Source organism: Phyllobates terribilis, unplaced genomic scaffold (genome assembly GCF_046119375.1).
Source record: "Phyllobates terribilis strain yellow unplaced genomic scaffold, ASM4611937v1 Scaffold_5__5_contigs__length_657084704, whole genome shotgun sequence".
NCBI classification, from domain to species: Eukaryota; Metazoa; Chordata; class Amphibia; order Anura; family Dendrobatidae; genus Phyllobates; species Phyllobates terribilis.
The window spans coordinates 148245972-148269255 of record NW_027362765.1 but is presented as its reverse complement, the minus strand read 5'-3'; the positions used below and the strand labels follow the sequence as shown (position 1 = coordinate 148269255).

At 43.4% G+C, this 23284-nt stretch overlaps 1 protein-coding gene and 1 long non-coding RNA gene across 10 annotated transcripts in view; one reads left to right on the top strand and one right to left on the bottom strand.

Annotated features, from left to right (window-relative positions):
- The window catches only part of TANC2 (tetratricopeptide repeat, ankyrin repeat and coiled-coil containing 2), a 483567-nt gene that overhangs the window by 27394 nt on the left and 432889 nt on the right, over positions 1-23284 (bottom strand). For all 9 annotated transcript variants that reach the window (XM_073683149.1, XM_073683148.1, XM_073683153.1 and 6 more), the window contains 8 exons: positions 15818-16072; positions 14214-14339; positions 13767-14048; positions 10601-10728; positions 9984-10215; positions 8686-8852; positions 7919-8526; positions 5183-5291 (listed from right to left, as the gene is read on the bottom strand). In XM_073683149.1, the coding sequence (XP_073539250.1) occupies positions 5183-5291; positions 7919-8526; positions 8686-8852; positions 9984-10215; positions 10601-10728; positions 13767-14048; positions 14214-14339; positions 15818-16072 (1907 nt within the window). The remainder of the gene's footprint in view (positions 1-5182; positions 5292-7918; positions 8527-8685; positions 8853-9983; positions 10216-10600; positions 10729-13766; positions 14049-14213; positions 14340-15817; positions 16073-23284) is intronic.
- Positions 1-23284, top strand: part of LOC141272433 (uncharacterized) — a 66944-nt gene that overhangs the window by 1372 nt on the left and 42288 nt on the right. The gene's annotated exons all lie outside the window — the stretch shown is intronic.

Below are 23284 nucleotides of genomic sequence, written 5' to 3'. Positions count from 1 at the left end.
CCTCTCCCAGCACCCTGATTACTGGAAGCCAGCGGCTGCAGGGAGGAAAGAACTTCATTCTCTACCTGTAGCCGCTGCTTCAGTAAGTGGGACACACATGATTGAACTTCTATTTACCTGCAGATTACCCCTTTATCCGCTGGTAAATAGCGTTTCTGGATGTAACAGATTCCGTGCCCCCTTTGTCTTATTTTTGGGCTTATTATTTATTTGATGTATTCTTGCGAAGAAAGTATGGCTTGGTTTACATTTGCTACAGATTTATCACTAGTCTTCTTGCTCTTTCTCGTTTTTTTCAACTATACGCCAGACTTTCCCTTTTGTAGCAGTACACTTTAATATGTTCTGTATGAGGTTGATTTTTTCGTACATGGGGTGTTTGGGTTTGTAGCATCGGTGTTTTAATAAAATGCTTAAAATTTTCAATAAAAAAAAAAACACAATAAAAAAATAAACACCTATCACCTACTTACAGGGGAAGCCCCACCGAAAATTAGAGTGGGGTCCTGAGTTTCCTGTACCTTCTAACTTCTCCCCTTGCAGCAAGGAAGGGCTTAAATTAGGCATTAGTCAAGTATGAGCCATGTTGCCCCAATCAGAGCCTATGGGGCTGACAGAAGAAGCCCAGCGAAGTACTCTGCCGTCTCGGTCTATATGACGTTGATAAGAATGACAAACTGCAGGCTCGTCACCACTCCATTTATAACGTTTGCTCAGGTCAAGTAGTTAGGAGGAATAGGGGGCTTAGGACCCCTGGAATGGTTATCAGCGGGGTTCTGTTAAATCATTTCTATTGTAGGAAAACCCCATTAATACTTATCGACCTGTGACATACACAGTACATATATAAATACCTCACAGATCAGGTGTGGGCGTATGGAGGAGGCTCAAGAGCTGAATACCACTAGAGCTAGCATTGATCACTGAGGTTTAACCCTTTAGATACTGCTGTCAATCTTTGATAGTGGCATTTAAATGGTTTGAATAGTTGTGGGCATCCAATCTTATACCCAAAGTGCCAATGAGTCAATATTGCAGTCGGGAGCAATGAGAATCCCAAGAATTGCCATTTTGGTCACTACACCTCCATAATCAGTGCAATAAAAAGCTATCAAGATGTCATAGTTACGGGTCTCAGAAAAAGGCGACACAAACAAAAAAACATTACAGTTTTTGAAAAACAGTGTATATATATATATATTTATATTTTACTGCTTTTCAAAAATAAATAAATAAATATATAAATAAATATATTATATACACAGTTGTGCTCAAAAGTTTACATGCCCCGGCAGACTTTTTCCTTTCTTGGCCTTGTTTCAGAGAATATGAAAGATAACAAAAAAAACTTTTCTCCATTCATGGTTATTGGTTGGGTGAAGCCATTCATTGTCAAACTACTGTGTTTTCCCTTTTTAAATCTTAATGACAACCAAAAACATCCAAATCACCCTGATCAAAAGTTCACATACCCCAGTTCTTAATACCGTGTATTGCCCCCTCTAACATCAATGACAGCTTGAAGTCTTTTCTGGTAGTTGTGGATGAGGCTCTTTATTTTCTCAGATGGTAAAGCTGCCCATTCTTCTTGGCAAAAAGCCTCCAGTTCCTGTAAATTCCTGGACTGTCTAGCATGAACTGCACGCTTGAGATCTCCCCAGAGTGGCTCAATGCTATTGAGGTCAGGAGACGGATATGGCCACTCCAGAACCTTCACTTTGTTCTGCTGTAGCCAATGACAGGTCGACTTGGCCTTGTGTTTTGGATCGTTGTCATGTTGAAACGTCCAAGTACATCCCATGCGCAGCTGATGAGTGCAAATTTGCGTCCAGTATTTGCTGATAACGTGCTGCTTTCATCTTTCCTTCAACTTCTACCAAGTTTCCTGTGCCTTTGTAGCTCACACATCACCAAAACATCAGCGATCCACCTCCATGCTTTACTGTAGGAATGGTGTTCCTTTCATCATAGGCCTTGTTGACCTCTCTCCAAATGCAATGTTTATGATTGTGGCCAAAAAGTTCAATTTTGGTCTCATGATTCCAAATTACCTTGTTCCAGAAGTTTTGAGGCTTGTCTCTGTGCTGTTTGGGGTATTGTAGGCAGATACTTTGTGGAATTTGCGCAGTAATGGCTTTCTGGTGACTCGACCATGCAGCCCATTTTTCTTCAAGTGCCTCCTTATTGTGCATCTTGAAACTGCCACACCGCTAGTTTTTAGAGAGTCCTGAATTTCACCTGATGTTATTTGTGGGTTTTTCTTTGCATCCCGAGCACTTTTCCTGGCAGTTGTGGCCGAAATTTTTGTTGGTCTACCTGACCGTGGTTTGGTTTTTACAGAGCTCCTGATTTTCCATTTGTTAATCAAAGTTTGAACGCTGCTGACAGGCATGATCAATTCCTTGGATATTTTTTTGTATCCCTTTCCTGTGTTATACAGTTCAACCTTTTCCTGTAGATCCGTTGACAATTCTTTTGCTATCCCCATGACTCACAATCCAGAAACGTCAGTGGCTGGATGAAAGATGCAAGAGTCTGTCAAGATCCCAGAAACTCACTCAGCTTTTATGCACACACACGGATTACAAGCAAACAGGTCACAGGTGAGGATGTTACCGTTAGTAGCCATTCAAACCCATTTGTATCAAATTCTGTCTATGTTATCAGGGCAAAATCACCAGGGTATGTGAACTTTTGATCAGGGTCATTTGGATGTCTTTGGTTGTCATTAAGATTTAAAAAGAGAAAACACAGTAGTTTGACAATAAATGGCTTCACCCAACCAATAACCATGAGTGGAGAAAGTTTTTTTTGTTATCATTCATATTCTCTGAAACAAGGCCAAGAAAGGAAAAATTATGCCGGGGTATGTAAACTTTTGAGCACAACTGTATGTATATGTATATATATATATATATATATATATATATATATATATATACACACATATACACATATATATTTAGAGATAGAGAGAAAAAAACAGAGAAAGGACTAAAGCCCAAAAATAAAAAAAATGGCTGAGCCCATAAGATGTTGGTGATGAGAAAACACTTTATAGGTAACCTTCACCAAAGCGACCCCATTTATAGTAAAAATGAGGGCAGCCCGCAAAAGGTTTAACCCTCCCCTCTTCCCCCAATCAGCCGGAGAGAGCGAAGGGAGAGCAGACAGGAGTTTAAATCATGGCTAACAAGCCTCCTCTGCAAAGCCATTAGTAAACCTAATAGGAGCTGCTGCGGAGGTTTAGAGCATGGTACCGCTGACTTACAAACCTCCTGATGCCCTTCTGCCAAGAGATTTAATCTTTCATATCTAGTCTTTCATATCCTTTTTTTCTTCCAGCAGGCTGACACCAGAGTACAGATACACGGTACAGTCTCATACCACTGTTCCCACGGTCGTGCAGTAGGGGGAGCTATTGCATCCCAGTAAAAGAAGAGAAGGCCACTAACCGCTGCCACCATGATCCCAGGAAGGGGAGAGTAATTCTGAGGAAATTCCCTTTTAAAATACCATAAGGTTTACTTAAGACGAATTACATATACTTATATTTTTTAGTACATGTGACTGTCTGTATAGTACCTGTAGGGTAATGTTTCTCTTAGTGGAGAGCGCCAAGTCAGAGTAAGGAGACCTATAGGCCATGCAATACTCATTTGGGAAATTAAGTATGTAAATAGCCTCCTCAGAGGAGGAAGAGGACTTTAAGAGCCACCAATTGGACTGCATATTTAAAGGGAATCGGTCATGTATAAAAACCACCATTAACCTGCAGATATGGGGTCAATCTATAGGTAATAGCATTCTGAAGCTGCCTGGTGTCCACACTGAAAGCCCAGCTACCTGGAAGAACTTAACTTTATTCCTCCGGCAGCCTCTGGATTTCAGTCATAGAGGTGTGGCCATCACGGCTTCAGTCACCGCTCAGTACATAGTGAGTGGAAGCTGTAACCACGCCTCGGCACTGACTGACAGTCGGCTCTAATGCCATAACCTAAACTCTAAACCCCATATCTGCAGGTTAATAGTGTTTTTTAACATGACATATTCTCTTTAATTTCAATGAAGCATTGCATGGCCTATTAGTCTTCTTACGCCAGCTTGGCACCCTCTACAAGTAGAAACGTTCCCCCTTAGGCCACGGCCCCACTATCAGTATTTGGTCAGTATTTTTTCTCAGAAGTGGGAGCCAAAACCAGGCGTGGGTGATAAATGCAGAATTGGTGACTTGTTTCTATTATACCTTTTCTCTGATTGTTCCTCATCTGGTTTTGGCTCCCACTCCTGAGAAAAAATACTGACCAAATACGGATAGTGGGGCCATGACCTTAGACTCCATCTCAGAGGCCTCTTATTTAGCCAAATCAAACCTCCAGCTTTGCTCTGATGAGGGGAAAACACCCCAAAACAGATGTTCGCAAGCACTGCAATATGCATACTCCTGGGTACTTTTCTTCTAGATGGGTGCGGCCTCGCTAATGGAGAGTGTATTAAGCGAGGATGGAAACAGTCTATTTGGAATGTGGCCGGGAGTAGTAAATCGCTTTCTTGCAGTCACGTTCCCGGTGCCTACTCACAGCAAGCAGTGCACACGATGTGAGGAATCACAAGTCTGCAGTTTTATAGAGTGATTGCAGACTTGTAGCTTAAGACTGGACAACCTCTTTAATTTTTAGGATTACTGCATCCAATAGGTTGCGCTAAAATTCCTGTCCTCTTCCTCTCTGAAGAGGCGGTTTACATGTATATTACCTCTCACAAATATTCTCTTCATATTTCATGACTAGATATGGTCATGTAATTAAAAAAAAAAACGCGGTGCGTGTTGTGTCTAAACCTGCTGCAGACATAACGTACATGTTGTCACTAGTCACACCGCAGGTCCTAGTGTTCATTTACTATCCACGACCTGAGACATTGCACACAATGCTGTGCTAAGTGGCCATGGAGAACACTGGCACTGTATCTGCACCAGTGTTATGTCTGACACCCATTGTATCAATGGAAATGAAGATTGTCTCATAAGATTATATTTTATTGTCGTTCATACAGAAATCGAAATAAGGGAACACCACCAGTCTTATTCCTGCATATGAGCAAAATCTAATCAATGTAATAAAAGCCAAGGCTACACTTAAGAAAACGAGTATAAAGCTCAGGCCCAACTTCTTGTGCGTACCTTGAAGATATGTGCTTTCAGGATGTGATGGCCAAGCTCGATGGTCTGTTGCCTGTTGAGCTTCCCCTCCTGACGAGAGAACCAGAAGGCCAGCAGGATATGTCCGCTCCTGAGGACAACACATACGGTTATCACTTACATCCATCAGCAACTCAGCATGGTGGAATATGGAGTCAGGCACCAGGCTGATGGTATGACCATTATGGCCATTAACACAACAGGTAGTTTGATTAGACCGGTGAACACTCCACTTCCCGGCTGGATGTCCGTCCTCCAGGATGACTCAGGTAACAAAAGCCATATATATCCGAAGGAAGCGTGCAGGATTTATTTTAAGCTATATATATGTGACATGCTGTGTATACATATGTATACATACATATATATACACACACACACACACACATATACACACATGCATCATGTATACACACACACATACATATATACACATCTGAAATAGAGATGTATGTAAGCACACAGAGGACGGGGGGGTCTGCATTGCTGTAGTCAAAGCATTAATCATTGGCAATACACCTGCTCATCTCCCATCATCACACAAGGTGCTGGATGCCATCAATCAAGGCCCAATACGAGGAGGATCAGACAGATTGATAGCAGTTTATATACTCAATTTAATATCAATAATATCGCTGTGATTGTCTCTATGGAGGAAACCCTAGGAGAATAATGACAGCGCATTGTTGGCCGTTTCTCACGTGCAGATTTGGCATGAAACCCAACAAAAATGGTACAGGAGTCACTTTTGTTAATGCAGCTTATACTTCTATAAGTATATACAATGTGCACAGAGGTTGTCCATGGTGGCCCCAGTTACTGTATGGCCATAAGTATAATCCTAGCAGAGCTGTGTGACCCCTGATGTAGACACAACGTGACGTGCGCGAACCAGGGGGCATTATGACACCTGTTATAGTATATATCACTTGGCAATTATGTTCAGTGCTCTGGAAATCAATGTAAGGGCGTTTCTTGAATCCACTTCTAAATTTGGCTGCAAAAACTGCAGTGGTGTCCCGACCCCCATCCCTCTCAAAAAAAAAAAATAGTGCATGAAATCACCCCCTAAAGGTATGTGTACACGTTAAGTATTTGCTGCAGACATTTCTGAATCAAAAAAGTGCTTTTTGGCAGGAAAAAACAATATATAAAAACACCCTTTTTGCATGCATCCAGTCATTAGAATTGGTGAAAGACGCTCAAATCTGCAAGGAAAAAATAAGCAACATGTGAATGAGGTTCCAGGTATCTCACTTTTCTCGGACAGTAAAATGCTGCATTTATTGCGGAAAAAACATGATTACAGCATGGGATCACAGCTGATTCTTTTGGTGAGGCAAACATTTCACGGCCTGTTTTTAAGGAACGTTTTACCTGAAAGAAAAATCATTTGAGATCCCCTGCTGTAATGTCTGTATACTCTTTTGCGTCCTCCCCTGTCCAGGAGATGTGGTATGATCAGACCATGTCCCTGTATGGTCAGACACAGCCATTACATAATACACAGCAGGGGCACATTTATAAGATTATCTCAGCACAGGAACATTTTTTTTTAACACATTCAGTTGCGGAAATAATTATTCAAAGATCTATTGATTAGAATTAACTTTGTTGGTGGGAAAACCCCTTCAAGTGTGTAAGGGGCCATCGCCCACTGAATGATCGTTCTACTGACAAACTTTGGCCTATTTTTAACTAATGTGCATGGCCAGCTAAAGTCTATGGTAGCACACAGATTATGAAGTCTGTAGCCCAGGTTTACAGTCTGGTGTCTGTCCTGGGATGTTGTATTGGAGGGTTCTTGTGTTTTTTGATATGTCACCCAGTGCATATCTTAATTAATCCACTGACACTATCTAGACCAACCAGTTTGATGTTTCACCAGCAGCACGACCTGGCACTTTTGCATTAGAAACCTACAGAATACTGCACAGGCCCACACCAAATGTCCTTGGTACAGGAATTGATGTAGGGATTCCCTAGAAATGTAACAATTATTCTAAGTCCCCCTGTGGGTGTAAGATTGGCAATGACAAATCTAAGCCTAATATAATCTACATCTAGCAACTTAATTATATGTAAAACATTTAATTACGCAACTCAAAGGCACTGTCCGGTCACAAGATATCGATGTCGTATCCTTAGGCTGGAATAGGAGCTGTTCTGCAGTACTCAGCAGTAGCCGCTACACATTGACTGGACCTGCACTTTGCAGCTATGCTCAATTTTATATCTAACCACCGCCAGATCTATTAGCAGTTGATCAGTGGGGTACCACAGATCTGATAATCAGGGCTGTGGAGTTGGAGTCGAAGTCTGTATAAAATGGACCGACTCCAACTCCTCTAATATATATAAAAAATTGGGTACAGTAGTTCAATGCAGTGTGTGGGAAATATTTTTTCATAAGAATTTTGGAAAGTTATGAAATGTCCTATAAATGTCTGTCCTATTCCTGATCTAAGGGTCTAGACTTTTAGCTGAGATGAATCTGTGCTACAGTAAATTTATCACTTAAACATGAGCCATGTATAAGGGAGTCTGAGTCGTAGGGTTGGTGTCGGTGTCATGGAAATTGAATCGGAGGTTTGGCTTACAGACTCCACAGCCCTGCTGACAATGATGACCTATCTTAATAGGATACATCACCAATATCTTGTGAACGGACAAACCCTTTAAATGTTTGTAAAAAAAAATCTTATAAGCCAGAATTACCTGGGATCACAAAGAAACTTGGTTTTCTCTCCATCTTCTCTCCATATTAACCACTCTCTGAAGGATGGATGGACGAACATTCGGGTCAAGTCCCTCCTCTTGATCAAAAACATAGAAAGGTTTTCCATGCGCTGCTGAAAATCCTCCCACTCCAGACCTCCATCCACACTGCCCGCATTGATGGCCTGGAAGATGTGCTCATCCGTCAATGGGTGGAGAGAGGCCACAGCAACATTGAGAAGAGGAAGGGCCCTCTCAAAGGAGGATTGTGTGGGGAACCTCATGTTGCATTGCAGGAGATACACCTCAGACAGTGACACGGGAACCACTTTGTAGCTGGAGCTCTTGAGCACCAAGTAGCCCTTCTCTATGAGGTCAAACGTAAGCTTCAGGTATAGGTAGGAACCTTGGCTCAAGGTCTTAAGGTGGGAACTAAGTTTTCCAAATGTGGTGTTGTCCATTTTTCCATTAAGTGAGATGTTGTTCTGGATTTCGGAGCTGCTGTGTATACGTTGCAGAATGTAGGCCTGAAGATCCTGATCGATGGCCTCATTCTCTTCTAGTCGATCCAAGAAAATTCGGTGGAAGGGAAGAAGTTTGGTGATATCCTGTTAGTGGACAATAAAACATAATATAATACAGGAGACTGAGGGATGGACAAATCGTTTGGGATTGTTCTGAAGATTTATGTAATTTGCGGTTGTAACTGGAGGCCAAATCCAGAACATGTGGAGAAATATGAAGACCATGTGAAATATCTGACCCACCTGTAGGGTGGTCCTCACAGTAACAATCAGCTTCAACCAGCGAGGGAATTTTCCTATCATCTTGCTTAGAAAGGACACAATGGTATCTCCATAGTCTGGCTTGTGGAACTCGGCTTCATTCAGCCCATCGATCAGGATAATGTAATCTTCATCTGGAATCTTTCTCTCTAAATGAAAGTCAAAGTAAAAACAAAATGTCATTAAATGAACACTAATTGCCAAATCTGTATTTCTGTAAGTACGTCTGGCACGGAAACATCCAGATGCTGAGCTGTTTGATTAATCCCTCTGAGCGGTTTACAGGTCAAATCAGGGGCTGTGACTGCCTGGTCTCTGTACGCTCTTGTCCAAAATAACAGTATTAGTCAGTGGTGCCCATGTTAACCAGATCAGCCTTGTGGATGGATGCCAGATGACATAGGAGACAGTCAAGAATCTGGAGTGCAAGCAAAGAAATAAAAGCCTAAAGCCACCTCCCCATGCACATCACATACAGTAGCTGTCAGCTAAACAATGGTTCATCCGATCGTTCAGTCGGCATCTTTCTTTCATACACTCAGCCGAGCACTACCATGTACTCTATTAAAGAGCCGCTGCTAGACATGTCTGCCAGCAGCTTGCTGGATTCTTTATCTCTCCTGAGATCATCTATCGGGGATCCACATACACATTAAACTGGCGGATGAACCCGTCAATATCGGTGGGTTCAGACGAGGTTAGGCTAAGGTGTATAGGTGGCTTAAAGAGACATTTCTAGAAACCAGGCAATTTCGGCACCAGACTGACAGGATAGGTGTTGTATAATTACTGGTGGAGGTCTCTTCCCTGGGACCCCTACGATCACTATAATGGTGGGTTCAGGTTGGCCAATTAGAGTAATTTAATAAGTGTTGAAATTGAGGAAGAGAAGGAAGTGGCAGCTGTTCATGACAAGAGTGATTATACTAAATGGGGAGGGGGCTCTTTGGCAAAAAAACAAAAATACATTGGGTTTGTAACAAATTAATAAGTTTAAATTAATAGGCTCTGGGTTTTCCCATAAAAATCACTTCATTGATCTATCAACAGAATGAATGACAAATGTATGATCACAGGAAGTCCGACCACTGGGCCTTTCTATCAACAGAATGGGTTCTTAACTCTCCTATGTGATGTGTAATCACCGCTCCATTAACTTCTATGACACAGTGCTCAGCTCTACCTCCATCATTCCCATAACAGTGCATGTAGAAGTGTTATATGCATTAGTGGGGTAACCTCTTTAACGATGGATCAGGAATGTTAAAGTGGTTATTTACCTTTGTATAGATTTTCAAGTGGCTCAAGAACGCCCCTTCGAAAAGATGCAGCTGGGTCTTGCACGCAGGATCTTAGACTAAGCAGGCTCTGTAGATGCGGCTCACGTAGGAGTTGCTCCCGATAAGCCACTAGCTGGGGTGCACGGCACAGCAGTGCAGCCACGTTGTGAACAAATTCAGGCACTAGGCAGGTGTACGCATTGTCAGCCTGGCAGTAGTGATATGCCACCACCTAAAGGAGGAAAGCAGAGCACACAGAAAAAAAAGAAATTAATGATTACACTATACATAATACAATATGACAGTCCATCTGCTCCTGACCAAATCCATGTAATACTGCTAGGATTTCATCAGAATATTATTTTCTCCCCTCCACACCCAGTCTGTCAGCGCAGTGTCAACACAATTCATGGGCGCTTGTTAAATAGTACACTGACTAACAAGATACTATGATAAGTAAAGGGTTGTGGAAGAAAAATGTAGGGCTATTATTCTGGCTGCGTCCTCCGTCATGCCACAATTATTATTTTAAGTTGTGAAATCATTGAGCAGGTTTTCTCCTTGAATATGTTCTGGACTTTCTTCCTAAGAGGTCACCATATTCGCTAGTGGCATACCTGTGCTGCTATCCTCCGCATGGCTTCTTCTTGTCTCCTCCGCATTTCAGGAGTTCCAGGGCAGCTTCCACTAGAGATACCAGAATGGGACTGTCCTGTCTGCGCCAATTCACGATTAGCCTCCGAATCTGTGTACGCAAAGAGTGAAAGATGCACAGAATATATTATATCCAAATATAAAAAGCAGCTCTACAGTGTGAGACCCCATTAAAGAGAACCAGTCCTGTCTAAAAATGCTATTTTTACCTACAAGTATAGTCGTAATATGCAGATAAATAGAGTTTAAACCCTGTGAAGGCGGCAACAAGGAGAAAGACATTTTATTTCCCCTGCAGCTGCTCTCTTCCAGTCATTGGGGCAGTGCAGTGGTTTTTATATTTTTTTTTTTACAGTCACCAATCACTATAATATGAAGCACAGCTGTAATCACTCCCGGACATTTTGATTGACAGCCTGCTCACACACACTGCAGAGCAGGCCGTCAGGGTTGTTTGATCCAAATCGATAAGTCTGCTGTCACTCTGGGTGACTGCAGACTCAAGAATCCCCCCATGTGCACGCATTGTGCCCTGCAGGGATTTGCCGGTTCCTGATGCGGGACCGGAGGGTAAATAAAAGCATTATATATATTCCCGGCCAGTGGGCGTGGCCTCGCTTACATACACTTGTATGGAGCAAAGCCACACCCAGTAGACAGGCTCTGGCTGCGAGTATGTATAACCAATACATACCCTCTGGTCCTGGCTCAAAAAAAGGCAAATCCCTGCAACACACAGTGTGTGCGCTGGAGGGATTCATAAGTCTGCGGTCACACAGAGTGACTGCAGACTTATCGATTTGGACTGAACAATCCCTTTAATAAGCAGGTTAGCGATTACAGGTGCGCTTACAGTATAGTGAGCGGTGACTCTTCCCTGCACAGCCACGATGACTGGAAGCGAACAGCTGCAGGGAGAATAAACCGCTATTTTCTCCATTTAGCAGCTGCTCTAGTAAGCCGACTAAATAGGATTTAAATGCTATTTATCTGCAGATTATCACTATATTTGCAGGTAAATAGCGTTGCTGGATGTAAAAGGTTCCCTTTCAGTATTTCTTCATATTCCACTCCCCAGGGCCATTTGAATATGCCACATATAGGGGAACCTTACTTAGCTAAACTACAGACTGTAAAGGTGTTTAAAAAGTTTGGCCCCTTTAAGATATATATTTGTGGATGGTGTCTGAAGACAAAGAGACCCAAAGGAAACAAAACAAATAGTTAAAAGGGCTGTCCCATAAATAAGGTGAATGGTAAATGTTGGGACCTGACAGCTAGGAGTCCCTCAGCACTTGAGCACGGGACTCTAAAATGCCCAGTTTGAATGGATCGATGTCAGCACATATGAACCCTGGGTCCATTCACTATGTATGGGACTGCAGGAGATGCTGAGTAAAGAACTCCGCTCCCTAACTGTGCGTTTCTGGGTTTGTATGTGGCTACCTAACTGGGCATTTCAGAGTTTGGATGTGGCTGCCTAACTGGGCATTTCAGAGTTTGGATGTGGCTGCCTAACTGGGCATTTCAGAGTTTGGATGTGGCTGCCTAACTGGGCATTTCAGAGTTTGGATGTGGCTACCTAACTGGGCATTTCAGAGTTTGGATGTGGCTGCCTAACTGGGCATTTCAGAGTTTGGATGTGGCTGCCTAACTGGGCATTTCAGCATTCGGATCTGGCTACCTAACTGAGCATTTCAGCATTCGGATCTGGCTACCTAACTGGGCATTTCAGAGTTTGGATGTGGCTACCTAACTGGGCATTTCAGCATTCGGATCTGGCTACCTAACTGAGCATTTCAGCATTCGGATCTGGCTACCTAACTGAGCATTTCAGCATTCGGATCTGGCTACCTAACTGAGCATTTCAGCATTCGGATCTGGCTACCTAACTGAGCATTTCAGCATTCGGATCTGGCTACCTAACTGGGCATTTCAGCATTCGGATCTGGCTACCTAACTGGGCATTTCAGCATTCGGATCTGGCTACCTAACTGGGCATTTCAGCATTTGGATCTGGCTACCTAACTGGGCATTTCAGAGTTTGGATGTGGCTGCCTAACTGGGCATTTCAGCATTCGGATCTGGCTACCTAACTGAGCATTTCAGCATTCGGATCTGGCTACCTAACTGAGCATTTCAGCATTCGGATCTGGCTACCTAACTGAGCATTTCAGCATTCGGATCTGGCTACCTAACTGAGCATTTCAGCATTCGGATCTGGCTACCTAACTGGGCATTTCAGAGTTTGGATCTGGCTACCTAACTGGGCATTTCAGCATTCGGATCTGGCTACCTAACTGGGCATTTCAGCATTCGGATCTGGCTACCTAACTGGGCATTTCAGCATTCGGATCTGGCTACCTAACTGGGCATTTCAGCATTCGGATCTGGCTACCTAACTGGGCATTTCAGCATTCGGATCTGGCTACCTAACTGGGCATTTCAGCATTCGGATCTGGCTACCTAACTGGGCATTTCAGCATTCGGATCTGGCTACCTAACTGGGCATTTCAGCATTTTGATCTGGCTACCTAACTGAGCATTTCAGAGTTCAGATCCGGCTACCTAACTGGGCATCATCAGAGTTCAAATCCAACAACATAACTGGGCATCATCAGAGTTCAGATCCGACTACATAACTGGGCATTTCAGAGTTTGGATCTGGCTACCTGACATGGAATTTCAGCATTTCAGAGCCCCATTCTTAGGATTAGTGAGGGTTCCAGTAGTCGGACCCCCAGCGATCAGCAAGTTATCACCTTTCCTGTGGAAAGAAGATAACTGGCCAAGTTGAAAAGATCATCTTATCTTAGTCATTAGTGGCATATCACTAGGAAATTTCATCAGTGTCTTATTGGTGGAGGTGCAGCTTAGCGCTAAAAAAAAGTAGCAGCAAAAAATGCACCATTTTGTCCCACTCTAATTTTTCAGGGCAATGACATGGACGGACATTATAGTCAATGGTGGCCCAGAAACACAAAAAGAAACTGGAGCGTTGTTAGTGTTACTGACACTGTGTTGGCATATACCTAGGTCATGCCACCCATTGTGTGCGTAAACAATGTCTGAAGTTGTGTGACAATCCAGGTGTAGGAAACAACATGCGAACACTGAAGGGTAACTCACGCTTTGGTGATGCATGGGGGCTGTCGGACGTGAGCTGTCTCAATCGTGTCCCATGGCAACTAAGCGAGACCAGCCGAGAGATGATGGCAGTTTTCCCAAATCCAATATTTCCACAGATCACTACACCTCGGTTCACGCTCTCGTCCTCACTCTGCAGTTGGGCATCAATCTCATGGAAAAGCCAATCTCGGCCAACAAACGTGGTATCTGTGGTAATGCTCGGCACCTCAAACAGCAGCGGTTTCAAGGAAATGTCTGGCGGACGGTAGGGAGCAAAGCGGACTGTGGGGGGAAACAGGAAAGGTTTAACAAGAGCTACATAATAACACTCCCAACTTATACTTGGTCAATAACGATAAAGATAACAATGTCGTCTGCAATGAAAAGCACAATTATATATTTAGTTTTATATACGAGAGTCATATGCCACATGAGACCTGCTCTGACCTCGGAGATCTTGTGGGGTGCGTGGTCCAGCAAGGGTCTGTCGTGGCATTCGTAAGGAGGTCCGCAGGGGTGTATGTCTCTGCTCATCCAGGTAAGCAAGGTCTTCTAAGTGTGCAGAGCTAGTAGCTGCAGACAAGAAACGAAAAGACGGAGCAAGAAAAAAAAGTAGTGTTAAGGTGGGTTTACATTTTCTGATTTTGCAGCATCAAGCGATCGCCGATAATTAAATATTCTCCCATTGGCTGACGTATAATAGACTGTTTACACGGGCAGATCGTGCTCATTGCTCAGTGCACATCGTTATGTAATAGATCGCCAAGTGCGCATAGGCTGCCACTGTTTCTCGGCAGCACAGGTCCTGTTAACACAGTGCCAAAAACAGTGAAAACCAAAAGATCATTTCCCCCGACGAACAAGAGTTTTGCTCACTCATTGGGTGATCGGCAACCTGTTTAAGCTGCTAGGTTATCGAAAACCAAGCGTTCCTGCCAGCGCTCCTTTACGATAATATTGAAGTAAATGCAGATTTAGGACTCACACCATGTGGATTTGCTTCTTGTTTAGAATTTTAAGCCAAAATTAGGAAGAGGCAAGGAAGAAAAGTTGTATAGATATTTCTATTGTATTTCCCATGTTTGGGATCTAGTAATGGTTTTGGCTTACAAACAGTTCCCAAGTCTAAAGAATAATCGGTTTGTACCGCGCTTATAAGTTATTCCATATCCATAGGAGATAACCTCCTGATTGCTGGAGTCTGACTGACGGGACTTGGCAGTGTAGGTGCGCAAGCTCGACCTCCACCCCGTATAGACAGGGCGCCATTCTTGGGTCATAGGGATAGGATATACTGTAATGTAAGTGCTAGGTAGAAACTCTCTAAGGCCCTAGGACCAGTGAGCAAAAAAAAGAGAGGGCAATAGTGATAACCAGGCACAGCATACAGAAAGGTCCTTGTAAAGTCTCCGGTATCACCACAGACTGAAAATGCCATAGGGAGTTTAGCAAGCTCTTCTGGGCACATTTACCATATCTTGGTGTCTTAACTTTGCCTGTGTGGAATTAATGAATGATTCCCATCATGCAAAAATTAAGTGGGGCTTCAAGGAGAATTCTTCATTACGCCCGGATGCAGATCAGGTACATTTCGGTGGTTGAAGTCCCTAGTCTGGCCTGGGGACGCCTTTAATCAGGCAATGTCACTGTACGTCAAAGGCATTGCAGAGCATTAGCGCCTCCATCCATCTGCACTGCCGCATACCCCGTGCTGAGCTGCAGACTCTGTTCTCAGCTATAAAGGGGATCCAGAACCAAGTCACTTCTCGGGGACAAGAAATGAAAGAGGATTTTGAGCTTCTTGTTAACCTTTTCACTGATATAGGGGACGGCAGAAAAATTAACAATAAAGGCTCATTTCGGCGTGCCTCGCTTCTCTCCCACCTTCTGCAGTCCTGTATCTTTTTCTTACTCCCCCTCACACCCACATAAAGTAAGCAGCATTAACATTCAAGGCACATACACAGTGACTAGCGAGAAAGCCGCTACCCCGCTCAACTTTAAGGAATAAAGAAGCAAAGCTGAAACTCAAAACATGCGTTTTCTCTCACCTGCGACAGAATTGGGCCGGGGCATGAGGTAGAGTGGGATGGACTGCACGGATTGGGAGAGGCCCGTGTCCAGTCCCCTCTCAGGGATTTTATTTAAGCTGAAGGTGGAGGCCATTATGTTCTCATCCACTCGATAGAGACTTGAATCCATTGACTTCTGGCCCTGCTTAACGCACCCTCGAGAGCCGAGGTCCTTGTTACTATCCGCGCCATACTTGGACCGGTCCATGTTCTCAGAGTAGCTGGTCAGGGTGGCTGCAGGTGAGTGGAGAAAGTCAGTATTAATACACGAAGGCGCCACATACATAGGTGAACAGGATTCTGCCTCTTTCCCTCCAGCATAATTGCTATACTTGCACAGCAGATTGGTAGCGGAGCCCATTCTATTGGGAACCCTGCAGATGGAAATTAAAAGCTATATGTAACGCACACAGCCATGTGCCTGGTTGCTCATAATTGACAAATTTACTAAGGAAAATAATGGGTCATGGTGGAATCTGACATATCGATTCATAATCTTCGATCTTCTACTGCAACAAGAAGCTGAGAAGGAGATATTGTCATTGCTCTCCCCCTCCACTCCAGCAGCAGGAGGTGGAGAGGCAGATCGATGGCCTCTGAAGGCAGCTTCCCTGTTGAAATAACAGTCTGTGTGCAGTAAAGGACGGCAAACTGTGGCACAGACATTATACATCCAAGCCACGGACACACTGCGCACGTCAGTACATAGCGCAAAGCTAATAAAGGCTTCATAGGCACGTCCGACTAACCTTCTCCTGACATCGGAGAGACGCAGAGAGAAGTACAATGCTGACATCTCCCCACTACTACAAAGCTCTGCCATAGAATGTACCCCTCTGACATCACTCTGCAGACATCAGTCTAATCTAAAGTACCCCTCTGACATCTCCCCACTACTACACAGCTCTGCCATAGAATGTACCCCTCTGACATCGCTCTGCACCCCCTGGCATCACTCTGCAGACATCAGTCTAATCCAATGTACCCCTCTGACATCTCCCCACTACTACACAGCTCTGCCATAGAATGTACCCCTCTGACATCACTCTGCACCCCCTGGCATCACTCTGCAGACATCAGTCTAATCCAATGTACCACTCTGACATCTCCCCACTACTACACAGCTCTGCCATAGAATGTACCCCTCTGACATCGCTCTGCACCCCCTGGAATCACTCTGCAGACATCAGTCTAATCTAAGGTACCCCTCTGACATCTCTCCACTACTACACAGCTCTGCCATAGAATGTACCCCTCTGACATCGCTCTGCACCCCCTGGAATCACTCTGCAGACATCAGTCTAATCCAAGATACCCCTCTAACATCTCCCCACTACTACACAGCTCTGCCATAGAATGTACCCCTCTGACATCACTCTGCACCCCCTGGCATCACTCTGCAGACATCAGTCTAATCCAATGTACCACTCTGACATCTCCCCACTACTACACAGCTCTGCCATAGAATGTACCCCTCTGACATCGCTCTGCACCCCCTGGAATCACTCTGCAGACATCAGTCTAATCTAAGGTACCCCTCTGACATCTCCCCACTACTACACAGCTCTGCCATAGAATGTACCCCTCTGACATCGCTCTGCACCCCCTGGCATCACTCTGCAGACATCAGTCTAATCCAATGTACCCCTCTGACATCTCCCCACTACTACACAGCTCTGCCATAGAATGTACCCCTCTGACATCACTCTGCACCCCCTGGCATCACTCTGCAGACATCAGTCTAATCCAATGTACCACTCTGACATCTCCCCACTACTACACAGCTCTGCCATAGAATGTACCCCTCTGACATCGCTCTGCACCCCCTGGAATCACTCTGCAGACATCAGTCTAATCTAAGGTACCCCTCTGACATCTCCCCACTACTACACAGCTCTGCCATAGAATGTACCCCTCTGACATCGCTCTGCACCCCCTGGAATCACTCTGCAGACATCAGTCTAATCCAAGATACCCCTCTGACATCTCCCCACTACTACACAGCTCTGCCATAGAATGTACCCCTCTGACATCACTCTGCACCCCCTGGAATCACTCTGCAGACATCAGTCTAATCTAAGGTACCCCTCTGACATCTCCCCACTACTACACAGCTCTGCCATAGAATGTACCCCTCTGTCATCGCTCTGCACCCCCTGGAATCACTCTGCAGACATCAGTCTAATCTAAGGTACCCCTCTGACATCTCCCCACTACTACACAGCTCTGCCATAGAATGTACCCCTCTGACATCGCTCTGCACCCCCTGGCATCACTCTGCAGACATCAGTCTAATCTAAGGTACCCCTCTGACATCTCCCCACTACTACACAGCTCTGCCATAGAATGTTCCCCTCTGACATCGCTCTGCACCCCCTGGCATCACTCTGCAGACATCAGTCTAATCCAAGATACCACTCTGACATCTCCCCACTACTACACAGCTCTGCCATAGAATGTACCCCTCTGACATCGCTCTGCACCCTCTGGAATCACTCACTCTGCAGACATCAGTCTAATCCAAGATACCACTCTGACATCTCCCCACTACTACACAGCTCTGCCATAGAATGTACCCCTCTGACATCGCTCTGCACCCCCTGGAATCACTCTGCAGACATCAGTCTAATCCAAGATACCACTCTGACATCTCCCCACTACTACACAGCTCTGCCATAGAATGTACCCCTCTGTCATCGCTCTGCACCCCCTGGAATCACTCTGCAGTCATCAGTCTAATCCAATGTACCCCTCTGACATCTCCCCACTACTACACAGCTCTGCCATAGAATGTACCCCTCTGACATCGCTCTGCACCCCCTGGAATCACTCTGCAGACATCAGTCTAATCCAAGATACCACTCTGACATCTCCCCACTACTACACAGCTCTGCCATAGAATGTACCCCTCTGACATCGCTCTGCACCCCCTGGCATCAATCTGCAGACATCAGTCTAATCCAAGATACCACTCTGACATCTCCCCACTACTACACAGCTCTGCCATAGAATGTACCCCTCTGACATCACTCTGCACCCCCTGGCATCACTCTGCAGACATCAGTCTAATCCAATGTACCACTCTGACATCTCCCCACTACTACACAGCTCTGCCATAGAATGTACCCCTCTGACATCGCTCTGCACCCCCTGGCATCACTCTGCAGACATCAGTCTAATCCAATGTACCCCTCTGACATCTCCCCACTACTACACAGCTCTGCCATAGAATGTACCCCTCTGACATCGCTCTGCACCCCCTGGCATCACTCTGCAGACATCAGTCTAATCCAATGTACCCCTCTGACATCTCCCCACTACTACACAGCTCTGCCATAGAATGTACCCCTCTGACATCACTCTGCACCCCCTGGCATCACTCTGCAGACATCAGTCTAATCCAATGTACCACTCTGACATCTCCCCACTACTACACAGCTCTGCCATAGAATGTACCCCTCTGACATCGCTCTGCACCCCCTGGAATCACTCTGCAGACATCAGTCTAATCATGTGCACCCCATGAAATCTCATCTAAGGTACTCCTATGATATCATTCTAATCTAAGGTGCCCCTGTCACATTATTCTAATTCAACGCACCCCATTATATTACTCTACAGACAGTCTAATCCTTTGCATTCCTCTGACATCAATCTTATCGAGGGCATTGTGATGACATTTTATAATCTATTATACTGTGATGATATCATATAAACCAATGCACTGTATGAAGCAAGACAATAGGAGGCACAGCTAAATATGAAAGGGGTGCTACAGGCGACCTGTGCAGTGCATGTAATGTAAAGAGGGAGAGAAAGCCACAGGCACAAAAAGCCGGGCACACCCAGATATTTGTATTATGAAAATATAATATATTATTAGACAAGGATTTGACAACGACCATTAAATTATACAAAAAAAACATTAAAAACATTTAAAAGGAAGGAAGAAACCCATGCAAGGGTGTGATATCCCAAACATGCACCAACAGGTATTTTATAATTTATAATATTATAATCAATTTGAATTTTTAGATTAAAAAATTATACTGACCATAGAATAAATCATTGACAACCCAATGTGCAAATATTCATGATTATAAAGTGCAATAGTATATAACTATAAAGTGCAATAGTATATAGAATATGAACAAAATGCAATATAAATAAGTATTGTTGAGGAGTCAGAGTAAAGGATGTTTACTAAGGTCATCTAATAATCCTGACCATTAAGTTTAGTCATCAACAACCCAATATGCAAATGATAGTAACTATGACATACAATAGTATATAAAGAATGAACAAAGTACAATATATATAAGCACTATTGAGAGGTCAGAGTCAGCATACCTGCTTGTAGTAATCCAGGGTGGCTTTCTCTCCCTCTTTACATTATAAACCAATGCACTGTGATGACATCATACTAATCCAATATAGTGTGATTACATCGCACTAATCCAATGTACTGTGATGACATCGCACTAATCCAATGTAGTGTGATGACATCGCACTAATCCAATGTAGTGTGATGACATCGCACTAATCCAATGCACTGTGATGACATCGCACTAATCCAATGCACTGTGATGACATCGCACTAATCCAATGTACTGTGATGACATCGCACTAATCCAATGTACTGTGATGACATCGCACTAATCCAATGTACTGTGATTACATCATACGAATCCAATGTGCTATGATGACATCGTTATAATCCAGTGCACTATGATTACGTTATTCTAATCCAATGTACTGTGATGACATCATACTAATCCAATGTACTGTGATGACATCATACTAATCCAATGTACTGTGATGACATCATACTAATCCAATGTACTGTGATGACATCATACTAATCCAATGTACTGTGATGACATCATACTAATCCAATGTACTGTGATGACATCATACTAATCCAATGTACTGTGATGACATCGCACTAATCCAATGTACTGTGATGACATCGCACTAATCCAATGTACTGTGATGACATCGCACTAATCCAATGTACTGTGATGACATCGCACTAATCCAATGTACTGTGATGACATCGCACTAATCCAATGTACTGTGATGACATCGCACTAATCCAATGTACTGTGATGACATCGCACTAATCCAATGTACTGTGATGACATCGCACTAATCCAATGTACTGTGATGACATTGCACTAATCCAATGTACTATGATGACATCGTTATAATCCAGTGCACTGTGATTACGTTATTCTAATCCAATGTACTGTGATGACATCATACTAATCCAATGTACTGTGATGACATCATACTAATCCAATGTACTGTGATGACATCATACTAATCCAATGTACTGTGATGACATCGCACTAATCCATTGTAGTGTGATGACATCGCACTAATCCAATGTACTGTGATGACATCGCACTAATCCAATGTACTGTGATGACATCGCACTAATCCAATGTACTGTGATGACATCGCACTAATCCAATGTACTGTGATGACATCGCACTAATCCAATGTACTGTGATTACATCATACTAATCCAATGTGCTATGATGACATCGTTATAATCCAGTGCACTATGATTACGTTATTCTAATCCAATGTACTGTGATGACATCATACTAATCCAATGTACTGTGATGACATCATACTAATCCAATGTACTGTGATGACATCATACTAATCCAATGTACTGTGATGACATCATACTAATCCAATGTACTGTGATGACATCATACTAATCCAATGTACTGTGATGACATCATACTAATCCAATGTACTGTGATGACATCGCACTAATCCAATGTACTGTGATGACATCGCACTAATCCAATGTACTGTGATGACATCGCACTAATCCAATGTACTGTGATGACATCGCACTAATCCAATGTACTGTGATGACATCGCACTAATCCAATGTACTGTGATGACATCGCACTAATCCAATGTACTGTGATGACATCGCACTAATCCAATGTACTGTGATGACATCGCACTAATCCAATGTACTGTGATGACATTGCACTAATCCAATGTACTATGATGACATCGTTATAATCCAGTGCACTGTGATTACGTTATTCTAATCCAATGTACTGTGATGACATCATACTAATCCAATGTACTGTGATGACATCATACTAATCCAATGTACTGTGATGACATCATACTAATCCAATGTACTGTGATGACATCGCACTAATCCATTGTAGTGTGATGACATCGCACTAATCCAATGTACTGTGATGACATCGCACTAATCCAATGTACTGTGATGACATCGCACTAATCCAATGTACTGTGATGACATCGCACTAATCCAATGTACTGTGATGACATCGCACTAATCCAATGTACTGTGATGACATTGCACTAATCCAATGTACTGTGATGACATCGCACTAATCCAATGTACTGTGATGACATCGCACTAATCCAATGTACTGTGATGACATCGCACTAATCCAATGTACTGTGATGACATCGCACTAATCCAATGTACTGTGATGACATCGCACTAATCCAATGTACTGTGATGACATCGCACTAATCCAATGTACTGTGATGACATCGCACTAATCCAATGTACTGTGATGACATCGCACTAATCCAATGTACTGTGATGACATTGCACTAATCCAATGTACTGTGATTACATCATACTAATCCAATGTACTATGATGACATCGTTATAATCCAGTGCACTGTGATTACGTTATTCTAATCCAATGTACTGTGATGACATCATACTAATCCAATGTACTGTGATGACATCATACTAATCCAATGTACTGTGATGACATCATACTAATCCAATGTACTGTGATGACATCGCACTAATCCAATGTACTGTGATGACATCGCACTAATCCAATGTACTGTGATGACATCGCACTAATCCAATGTACTGTGATGACATCGCACTAATCCAATGTACTGTGATGACATCGCACTAATCCAATGTACTGTGATGACATCGCACTAATCCAATGTACTGTGATGACATCGCACTAATCCAATGTACTGTGATGACATTGCACTAATCCAATGTACTGTGATTACATCATACTAATCCAATGTACTATGATGACATCGTTATAATCCAGTGCACTGTGATTACGTTATTCTAATCCAATGTACTGTGATGACATCATACTAATCCAATGTACTGTGATGACATCATACTAATCCAATGTACTGTGATGACATCATACTAATCCAATGTACTGTGATGACATCGCACTAATCCATTGTAGTGTGATGACATCGCACTAATCCAATGTAGTGTGATGACATTGCACTAATCCAATGTACTGTGATGACATTGCACTAATCCAATGTACTGTGATGACATCGCATATTTTTTTTGCTTAAGACCGGTATACATGCCATCTAAGGGCAGTAGGGGCACACCAAGTAAATGACCCCAAAAGTATAATGCTTGTCAACATT